General features: G+C 67.5%; 1 protein-coding gene across 1 annotated transcript; it reads left to right on the plus strand.

Annotated features, from left to right (window-relative positions):
* The first annotated feature begins 4,951 nt into the window (after positions 1–4,951).
* Positions 4,952–6,804, plus strand: ZBTB42 (zinc finger and BTB domain containing 42). Its single transcript, XM_052660032.1, has one exon. The coding sequence runs from the start codon at positions 4,952–4,954 to the stop codon at positions 6,224–6,226; it is 1,275 nt and encodes a 424-aa protein (XP_052515992.1). The 3' UTR covers positions 6,227–6,804.
* Positions 6,805–10,336: the final 3,532 nt, after the last annotated feature.

Consider the following 10,336-nt stretch of genomic DNA (forward strand, 5'->3'; position numbering starts at 1 on the left):
GACCCAGTCCAAGGCCCTTTGCCTAGCGCAGGCCCCTTGGGTGGGGGGTGCATGTAGGCGGCTGGCTGGAAGGTGGGCAGTCATCTGTCTGTGGGCTGAAGGCTTGCTTGGGTCTGGCCCTGGGCTGGGCCCTCATCCCTGGTGGGGGTCTTCCAGAAGCTCCCCTCCCCAGAAGGAACACACAGACATCTGGCAGATACAAAAGCGAACAGGGACCTCACGTGGGGACCAAGAGAAAAGAGGGCCCAGGGCCCAGGGGAGGGCGCCATTCAGCACACCTGGCCTGGAGGGACCCCCTGAGTCAGTACAGACACCCAGGGGGGTGCAGGAGGGCAGTCTCCAGAAAAAGGCTGTGACAGCTTCAAGCAGACCGGGGTCCTCCCTGATGTCCCCGGGGGCCCTGGGCACTTGTAGGGCGCTGGGGGCCAGTGAAGGGGCCAGCATGGCACTGCAGACAAGCCGGCACCCCACCCCTCCCTGGGCCCTGCTGTGCACAACCTTTTCCAACAGCTGCCCCTGCCCCCACCCCCCAGGCCTCCAAATTGACGGCAATCCCTTCACGAAAGGAAGACTTGGGGGCTCCCTTCCTGGCGTTGGTGTGTATTTGGGGGGAGGAGGACCTTTTTGTCTTCCTCCAGAGTCAGAGTTTCAGCCTGGTTGGGAGGGGTGGGGTATAGACACTTCATCTGGGTCAGAGGTGGGAGCAGCTGAGCACCCAGGACAGCGTCCGCAGCTGTCCCTTCCTTTTGGGGCTGAAAGAGAAGGACCAGGGACACTTGCTCCTCCAGGAGAGGACGCAAACCTCCGGGCCTCTGCCCTCGACACCCCCACCCTCCCGCCCCAGCGAGCTGCCCCAGCGCTGCATCTCCACCCCCAGGCCCTCGTCCGCAGGGACCAGGGGGGAGGCCTGACCGGTCTGGGCTGCTGGGCGCCTGACAAGCACTCGCTGCCCCCAACCCTCCCCTTGGGCCCCCTCTAGGACCATCCCCCCCACCCCCGCCCACCATTCTCCCAGGAGGGCTTTCCTCTGCACCCACGCCCCATCCTGGGCTGGCAATGCCAAGGAGAAGGCAGGGAACCCCTGGGGGCCTCGAGAGGGCGCCCCCTCCTGGGCCCTGTGGTGACTCGCAGGCGTCCTCGTCATCGGGAGACAGACAGCGTCTCGGCCAGGAGTGTCTCTGTGGTGGTCAGGCCTCCTCGGCCTGGCCCGGGTCCAGGCGGTGAGCCCCACAGCCCTGCCCTGCAGCATAGCTGGGAGCCGGCCCTGCGGCTGGAGCCTCTGCGGGCAGGCCCAGCGCCCTCCTCTGGCCTCCAGAGGGTGAGCAGAGCCCCTCTCCTCTAGAACACCTCCTGCCCGCTGCCCCCCAAGCCGAATGTCGCTGCCCTGGCTGAGGCTGGGGCCGCTCAGGAGCCCCCGAGGCAGATGTTGGCCACAAAAACTGCTGCACCAGCCTCCGGGGAGGGTGGCCACCTGCCCCTCCTAGAGCTCAGGGTCCTTGCGGCCCTGTCACCTTCTGCAGCTGCCGGCCCTCGGGCAGGACTCGGGGGCCCGAGGCCCGGGCTGCCTGGTCTCCGCAGCAGCTGCAGGGCGGGGCCTTGAGGCAGCTCCCGGGCCAGATGGCCGCCTGGCTGGCTGTGTCCAGCGACGTTCGGCCCCCACCGTTGCGACAGCCTCCTGCCATCCCTGTGCCTCAGGCCTCGCCAGCCACAGCGGGGACCCACAGGCCAGGCCTGCTGGCTGCCGGGTGCCCTCTCAGGTGGCCTGGGGTGGCCCCTCCCGGGCCCGAAGGAGGATGTAACTCCAGGAAGACTGGAGACCTTCGGACCAGGAAAACACAGGGGCCTCTCTCCCTGTCCCCTCCCCTGAGCGATGTCCCTCCTCCCTTAGCCACCCCTACCCAGCACACCCCCAGCCTCTCGCTGGCCACATCCCCTGCTGCCGCGTGGACCCCCTTCGTGTCCATGATCTCCGTCTGGGCCCCAAGGAGCCCTTTGTCCCCCCAGCCAGGCAGGGCAGGCCAGGACACTCTGCCCACCCCAGGGCCTTCTCTCCCGGCCTGGCTGGGGAGCTGTGTGCCCGGGCTGGGCAGGTGGGCACGTCAGAGCAGTCAGGATCAGGATGGGGGCACCTGTGGGCATTGGACAGACACCTCCACCCTGCTTTCAGTCAAGAGACACCACCACACCCCCTGCCTGTGCCATGCCAAGTCTCAGCAGCAAAGATCCAGTGGAGAGCACGGGGTGGCCAGGCCACGTGACACGGGAGCTCCTTGGAGAAGGCGGAGGCCCCAAGAGGAGATCGTGGGATTGGGGGCACCTGAGTGGGAGTGATCAAGAAGGCCCACTCCCAGGGGCTGCTGCTGGAGCAGAGACAGGACTGGGGAGACGTGTGCGCAACCTTAGGGCTCACGAAAGGCCCCAGGGTCTTGCCGTGTGCTGGGCCCTCCAGTTAATCTCCCCCTTTGGCAGATGAGAATATTAAGGTATGGAGAGGTTAAGAGTCATGCCCAAGGTTGGAAGGGGGTAGAGGCAGGGCTCTGAGCAAGACTCCGAGAGGCAGTCCCCTCTGGGTTCACTCTGACCTGACTTGAAATCAGCTGCCCAAGCTGGGGTGGGGGCGGGACGTGGAAGTGAAGGAAGGGGCTGGCCTCCTCAGGAAAGGGTCCCCAGGGTGCCCGGGCTCTGGGAGCCAGGGCATTCTCGCTGGCTCTGAGCACAGTGCAGGTCCAGGGTACCAAGCCAAAGACCGCTGAATTTAGGAAATAAAAATGCAAGCTGCCCGGTGAAATCTGAATTTCAGATAAACAAGTAATGGATTTTAGTATAAGAATGTGTCTTTCCTTCGCTCAGACTTGAAGTCCTAACTGTGGTGGGCCCCAGGGCCTCTGCCCACCAGAGTTTAAATAGGACCCCTGGAGCCCCACCCCCACACCCCATCTCACAGCCAGGAACTCCCCCCAGGGGTCCTCGCCTCCCAAGAGCATGGCTGGGGGGCTCCCCACCCCGTCTTGCTGCCTCTTTGCCATTGTATACCCGGCTGGCTGGGGTCCTGCCTTTGTAATCCAGCACCCCACACCACCACCCCCGCTTCTAGTCAAGGCCTCCTTTCTACTCCTGCGCTGAACCCCACCCCTGCCCACCCTCTATCTCCCGGGGTTCTGGGCTGTACAGGTGAGAATGCAGGAGACGCTGCCAGACTTGGATCCTGGTTCAACAACTGACTGCCTGCTGTGTGGCCCTGGCGCCTTCCGAACCAAAACCAGTGTGATAATCAGAGCACCTCACTAAACCAACGGGGCTGCTGGGACAGCTGAGCAGCGGTCCACAGCGCCTCCATCCTCCTCTGTAAAGGCAGTTGGGAAAAGACTGCCAGCCAACAGTCACCTCCCGCCCTGGGGGTCCCAGCCTCTCCAAGCTCATTGCTCTCTGCTTTTCTCAGGCTTCTTCCTTAACCCAGGACCTAGGTGTCCCTCACACCTTCGCGTGGCCTTGCTCCTGAAAGGCCAGCTCAGCCCCTTCCGGGCGTCACCTCTCCCTGAGCACTCCCTCCTCCCCCCTCGCAGCCCGCGGCCCGACTCTGGGCTTTCGGCGCAGTTCCCTCTCTCTCCATCATGGGCCCCTCACCCCATGACGCCTTCTGGGACCGCCACGGTCCCCAAGGCTCACAGCTCTGTGCACCTGGCTCCCATCAGAGGCCGAGCTGGGTGTGCTGAGAGGATGAGAGCGCCCAGTTTTGGAATACCAAGGCTGAGAACCCGCCCAAGCGTCTGGAAAAGGGGCCCAGCTAAATTAAACTCAATACGAGGCTTTCAACGAAAGGGGGTGTCATCTTCTCAATATGTACGACTACCCCCGCCCCCTCCTCCATCCCAGGGCGGGCACCCCGCGAGGTGGCGGCGCGACCCGGCTGCGCCTTCGGGAGACTGGCGCCGGCGCCGGCTGGGAGAGGAGCTGGTCCTCGGAAGGAGTCTCTTAACAGACGGGCGCAGTTGGGACCCCATGGGGGGGACCCCGAGGAGGAAGCGGCAAGTATCGCGAGAGAGCCCCCTCCCCCGCCGCGTCCCGCGTCCCCTCCCACCCCAGCGCCCCGGATGGCGGCGCGCGGGGCCCGGCCGGGCGGGGCGGACGGAGAAGGGGCGGCGTGGGTGACCTCAGCGGTTCCGCCGCTCCGGGAAGTCGCCTCGGCCCGCCCCCTCCAGCCCCCGCCCCGAGTTTCGCTCTCTCCGGGGCGGGGCAAGCGGCGAGTGCTGCCGGGCCAGCCAAGTTGGAGCGCGCCCCGCCCGGCGCCCTCCCCGTCCCCGCGCCCTCCCCGCCGGGGCGCGCTGCCCGCAGCTCCGCACGCGCAGGGGCGGCACCGGGGAGGGCGCGCGGCGCGGGCAGCGGCCGGAGAGGAGCTCGGGGCGGTGGAGGTGAGCGCGAGGGGCGGGCGCCCCGCATTGCCCGCCCCGCCCGCCGGCCCGCTCCCCGCGGTCGCGCTGCCTTAAATGGGGCCCCGCGGCGGCGGCGGCGGCATCTGGCGGGCCGAGCGGCAGCTGGAGGCGGCGCGGAGGCGCGGACCAGGGGCGGCGGCGGCGGCGCGGCGACTCGGGCGTCGGGGGACGCGGCCGGCTGCCGCCCCAGAGTGAAGTTCAGGGGCGCCCGCGCGGGGAGGGGCGCCGCGGGTGGAGACGCGCGCAGGTTCGCGCGGCTCCGGCTCCCTCCGCTGGCGCCCCGGGACCCGCCCCCGCGGCGGAGCAGCTCCTGTTTACTTTCGATCGAGTTTTTCCTGCTCGGGGCAGGTGCCCAGGGAGGCTCCGGGCGGGCAGTCGCGCGCGGCGCCCCGCGCCCCTCTCCCCGCGCTGCCCGCACTCGGGAAGGGCTGGTCGGGCGGCTGGGGGGCGAGTGGCGGCCGCGGCGTCTCCAGGCGCGCTCACGGGCGTCCCGTTTGTGCCCAGGTGATGACCGCGGCGGCATGGAGTTCCCGGAGCACGGCGGGCGGCTGCTGGGCCGCCTGAGGCAGCAGCGTGAGCTGGGCTTCCTGTGCGACTGCACCGTGCTGGTGGGCGACGCGCGCTTCCCGGCCCACCGCGCTGTGCTGGCCGCGTGCAGCGTCTACTTCCATCTCTTCTACAGGGACCGGCCCGCGGGCAGCCGCGACACGGTGCGGCTCAACGGCGACATCGTCACGGCGCCTGCCTTCGGCCGTCTGCTGGACTTCATGTACGAGGGCCGCCTGGACCTGCGCAGCCTGCCCGTCGAGGACGTCCTGGCCGCCGCCAGCTACCTGCACATGTACGACATCGTCAAGGTCTGCAAGAACAGGCTCCGCGAGAAGGAGCGCGCGCTGCCCCCGGAGACGCCCGCCCCTGGGGCAGAGCCACCAGGCCGGCCCCCGGGCCCTCTGTCTGCCTGGGCCCCCGCGCCCTGTCCAGCCTCTCTGAAGGCCAGGCTCCCTCCCGCTGGGCCGAAGGCCACCCGCCCTCCGCCCGCACCAGGACCTCCCCCCTGGCAGGCGTCTGGAGAGTCAGACGGGGCCCTGGACCTGTCGCTGAAGCCCGGCCCGAGGCGGCCGCCCGTCCGCCCACCCTGCGCCCTCCAGACCGCCCCCTGCCGCCAGAAGCAGCCCGGGGCCCAGCCGGTGGTGAAGGAGGAGCCAGACTCAGAGTCCGAGCGGGAGGACGGAAGCAGCAGCCCTCGGAGCGCCCACAGCCCCCTGCGGCCCCCCGGTGTTCCCGCGGCGGAGCCCCTGGCCGGGGGCTTGGGGCCGCTGCCGGTCCGCGGGGTGGGCAGGGGGGCGCCGGGGCCCGAGGCGGAGCGGGGGGAGCTGGAGGCCGCCCTGCGGCCGACCGGGCGCCTCTGCCTCTGCCCGCTGTGCGGCAAGCTGTTCCCCGGCGCCCACGTGCTACAGCCACACCTCAGCGCCCACTTCCGCGAGCGGGACGGCGGCCGCGCGCGGCTCTCGCCCGACGGGGTGGCACCCACGTGCCCGCTCTGCAGGAAGACCTTCTCTTGCACGTACACGCTGAAGAGGCACGAGCGCACGCACTCGGGCGAGAAGCCCTACACGTGTGTGCAGTGCGGCAAGAGCTTCCAGTATTCGCACAACCTGAGCCGCCACGCCGTGGTGCACACACGCGAGAAGCCGCACGCCTGCCGCTGGTGCGAGCGCCGCTTCACGCAGTCAGGGGACCTCTACCGCCATGTCCGCAAGTTCCACTGTGGCCTGGTCAAGTCCCTGCTGGTGTGAAGGGCCGACGGAGGGGCCGAGGGAGTGTGAGGCCTGGAGCTCAGCAGAAGCCCCCAGGGCTGGGCCAGCCCAGCAGAAGGAACCCTGCTGCCCTGGGAAAATGGCCCCAGACTTGGGCTGACTGGGAGCCGCCGGGGCAGTCCTCCAGCCTTGGCCCTCCGTTCCAACTCACTCTTGTCCCTGGATCTGCCCTGACCAGACACTGATCTCCTCCGTCCAGCCTGTGAACTCTCTCCAGCCTGTCCCAAGGAAGGTCCGAAGGGTCCGAAGGGTCCGAAGGGCCCGGGCTCCCCAGCGAGAGGAGGCCAGCTGACCCTCCTCCCAGGCTTTCCTGACCACCCCATGAGCAGGCTCGGGGGCACCCTGTGAGCCTGGCACTGTGCTCGGTGAAGGATGCCCGCTCACAGATGCTGTCAGTGTGAGTCCCAACGGGAGCTCGGACGGAACAGACCACTCCTGGTGGGTGGCAGTGGGAACCCCTGCGGGGCGCCCCGGGCACAGTGAGCGCCAGCAGGGCCCTCAGGGCACAGCTGGTGTCCCAGGGGTGCGGCCCCAGCAGGAACCCGGGTGGCAGCAGAGCCAGCTGGGAGCAGAGGGTTGCGGAGCTGCGGGTGCTGGGAAGGGAGGCAGGCCCTCCACAGCTCTGGTCCTGCCCACACCGCAACACAGGGCGGAGAGTGGGGCTTGGAAGCATTTCTCTAGATACAGAAGGAGCCTTTGGAGGTTGCCAGATGTTGGCGCGTGGTCGCTGGGCCGTGCCACTCCCCTGCCTGAGCACAGGCACCAGTATGCCTCTTGGCCGCCCCCAGGGGGCCGCCGAGCGGGGCTGGGAACGCAGCCCCCCGCCTGGAGCATTCCTGGTCAGTGGCAGGCCTGACCCTGAAGGTCATCTGTCCACCTGATGGCGGTCTCCCTGGAGCTGCTGGTCATTGCCAGAGTGCTGTAGGGGACCGAAGGCTGCAGTTTGGATCAGAGCCAGGTGGGCAGAGTTTCCTTTCCCTACGGGGCGGGGGGAGGGGAGAGTCTGGGTGAAAGCAGGCCTTGCTTGGGGCGGGGTGGGGGGAAGGCATGTGGCCTCCAGGCAGCGGTCACAGGACCCCGCACACCACTTGCGGAGGCTGATGCTCCTAAAACGCAAAAGGCTGCTGCATCTGTGCTTGGTTGGAGGCACTCCGCCTCGTCTGCCTGCTCCCTGGGCAGGTCTCGCTGCCGGGTCCCAGTGGGTGGGCAGAGGTGGGGCCACCCCAGGTTCTGGGGGTCCTGAAGGTGGCAGAGCCGCCCAGACTCCTGGTTTCCCCAGAGCGTGGGCTCTCTCTGCTGTGACCGGAAGTGGTGCTGAGGTCCGAGTTCAAGTTTTAAATTATTGCTCGGCTCCTGACAACACTTGATGTCGTATTTATTCGTCTGCCTGGTCTGGAGTGAGAAGACCATTGGCCTTTGCAGCAGGTGGGCAGGCGGGGGCCATCCCCCTGCAGGCCCTCAGCCCTCCTGGTGTGTGGGCAAGCTGGCCTGCAGACCAGAGAGAGAACCGGGGGAAGGGGACCCTGCTTCTGATTGTCCTGGCTCCCGGCCCTGCACCTCTCGGAGGGCTGGTGGGACTGCACTCATGGGTAATGTGCTCCATGACCGGATTTCCATGCGTGAGTGTGTGCTTGGGAGTGTGTGTGCGTGTGTGATAGAGAGAGTCTGCCTGTGTGGGCATCTGTGTCCAGCAAAGGCGGGGCCCGAGCCGGACCAGCACCCGAGCCCCCGCCCCAGCAGGCAGTGGGGAGATGAAGCCTCAGCCTTGGTTTTCCCCACGGGGTTTCCACTGGGGAAGAAATTTATTTTCCTGGGGCAGGAAGCCAGCCTGTCCTGAGTTATCAACACTGGATTCATTGTCTTCTGCAAACAGTTACTGTGAAGTTAATGTACAGAGAAGTGGTCAGTTTTATGTTTAACAACTGACACAGTTCAGATAAAAAAATATATATATATACACATACACATATATTTAAGACACTAACCATGTGGGATTGTGTCGCAGAGGCATGTGTAGATAGACACCTTGCTGGGGGCGCCTGCTCTGTGGGGCCCTCCTGGATGGCCCAGCCTCCCGCCCCTCAGGCGCCACTGCCCCTGGGTGGGGGTCCTCCGTGTGCCTGGAGGACAGTCCTTGGCGCTTTGCGTTTGGCGGGAGGATTTGCTGGCGTGCGCCCGCCTGCTGTAACGGTCTCCCCCTGTGCACGTTGTCGTCTCAGTGACAGTGGTAATAAAGCCCACCCCAGGTGGAGATGGCCGTGCTTGTTCCTGGGGACACCAGAGCTAGTGGGAGTTGGAAGCGCCGCTGGTCTTCAGGGGGACCCGGGTGTGCAGTGGGCACTCTGGGAGCCCTGTCCCAGCTGCCACCTGCCATGTCTCCTGGGCGCAGGGAGCTGCAGCAGGCTGAGTACGGCTGAGAGACCCTCTTTTCCCAGATTGTTACCTCGCCCTCACCCTGCACCCTGGGGAGCAGAGTGCGAGCTGGGACCTGGTGAGGCAGCCCGTGGCCTCTCGCCTGGTGCAGGGCTGCCCCCTGAGGCCGCCAGCCCTCTGGGTCTGGGTCTCGTCCCCCTGCTCCAGACGCAGTCCCCATCCCTGCCCCTGCTTCACCCTGTGCCTCTCGCCTCCCTCCACACCCCGTTTGTACACCCCTGCCTCCCCCTGGGTGGGACGGACCCTCACAAGTGGTGAGCAAGGCTGGGCGGGGGTCTCGTGCCCGCCACCCCCACCCCTACCCTGTGGCGCCCAGCTTGATCTCGGGACGGCTGAGTGGGACCCAGTCGGGCGAGTGGCTGGACAGGCTTGGCCGCTGGGGTTTCTAGGACCCCGAGCCAGCTCGAGCTGATGGCAGGGCTGATGGGCGGTCTGCATGGGCATTCCACAGGGGCCTGAAGCTGGTGCTTCCCTGAGCCTCTTTGCCGGGCCCGGGGCAGGTGGCCTTATGTGTGTCCCTGGCCATAGCACCCACCAGGAAGAGCTGAGTCAGACCCAGGAGGGGAGGGGCCGGGGGCCTCACTTGCTGAGAGGACCCCAGAGGCTGGCTGGGTGAACCGGTGCCGGGAGGACTGGTTGCTGGGCCTTCGAGGCCTTCCCAGCCTGGACCCTTTAGTGCACGCGTCCTTGCTTCTGGGGGGTGGCACCTGCACCTCCCCTGCCTGGCCCAGCCTGCCTCTCAAGGAGCCTTCCTCCTGGACTGGAGCCACTGTCCTGCAGGGAGCCCCTGCCCTGTTCCCATCTGGGCCCGTGACTCAGCCCGGGCCTCCTCAGAACCCAGAGGAGGCTATTGCCGTGCCAACCCAGGGAAGGGCAGGAGGGCGCTCAGAAGGTACCGGGGAGGGGGAGGCTGACCAGGGTGGGTTTCCAGGACTCCTGCCAGCCCGGCTCTGCCCAGCTGAGCTCACACTCTGCCCCTGTGCCCATCACTGAAGCTGCCGCCCCCACACCTTGGGGGAGCATCCAGCCTAAAGCACGTGGAGGGGTCTGGCTGGCCTGCAGTCGCAGAGCCAGTGGGTGGCAATCCCAGGTGCGCCTACAAACCTCAGCTGGGCGCTGCCCCTCCCCCTTGGCGCAGCGGGGGGGGAGGCGGTGCCAAGGGCAGGACTTTGGGCCAAGAGGTCCCCACGACCACCAGCGGGGCGGCACTCAGGACCCTCCAGGAGCGCATGGCACAGGTGCCCCAGGCCGCGGGCCGCCCTGCGGAGGTGGCAGTGAGGGGCCACGTGAGTGGGTGCAGACGTGCGGTGCCCAGGGCGCCCCAGGGAAGCTGCCAGCTTTGAGGCAGGGAGTGCCCAGGGCAGGTCCGGCCAGCCTCGGGCCCTCCTCCCCAGCTTCCTCTGCCCCCCGCCCTGGGCCTCGCCGCTCCCAGCGCTCATGCCCGCTGGTGAGTGAGGTCCACCTTCAGACCCTCAGGACAGACGCACAGGCTTCTGGCCCACTGGCTCCATCCCCGCCTCCCAGCCTTGGGGGGCAGGGGGCACCCGGCTGGCCAGCCTCTGCAGGGTCCCTGGCCCGACACTGCTCACCCTCTTCCACAGCCCCGAGCCCGCCCGGCCACGGTCACTGCCATCGTCACGGCGCCACCCCTCCACG

The sequence above is a fragment of the Budorcas taxicolor genome, chromosome 21, assembly GCF_023091745.1.
Source record: "Budorcas taxicolor isolate Tak-1 chromosome 21, Takin1.1, whole genome shotgun sequence".
Classification (NCBI taxonomy): domain Eukaryota; kingdom Metazoa; phylum Chordata; class Mammalia; order Artiodactyla; family Bovidae; genus Budorcas; species Budorcas taxicolor.

Excerpts from the sequence above, each read along its gene's own strand:
- ZBTB42 (XM_052660032.1), top strand. The coding sequence starts at position 4,952 with ATGGAGTTCCCGGAGCACGGCGGGCGGCTGCTGGGCCGCCTGAGGCAG.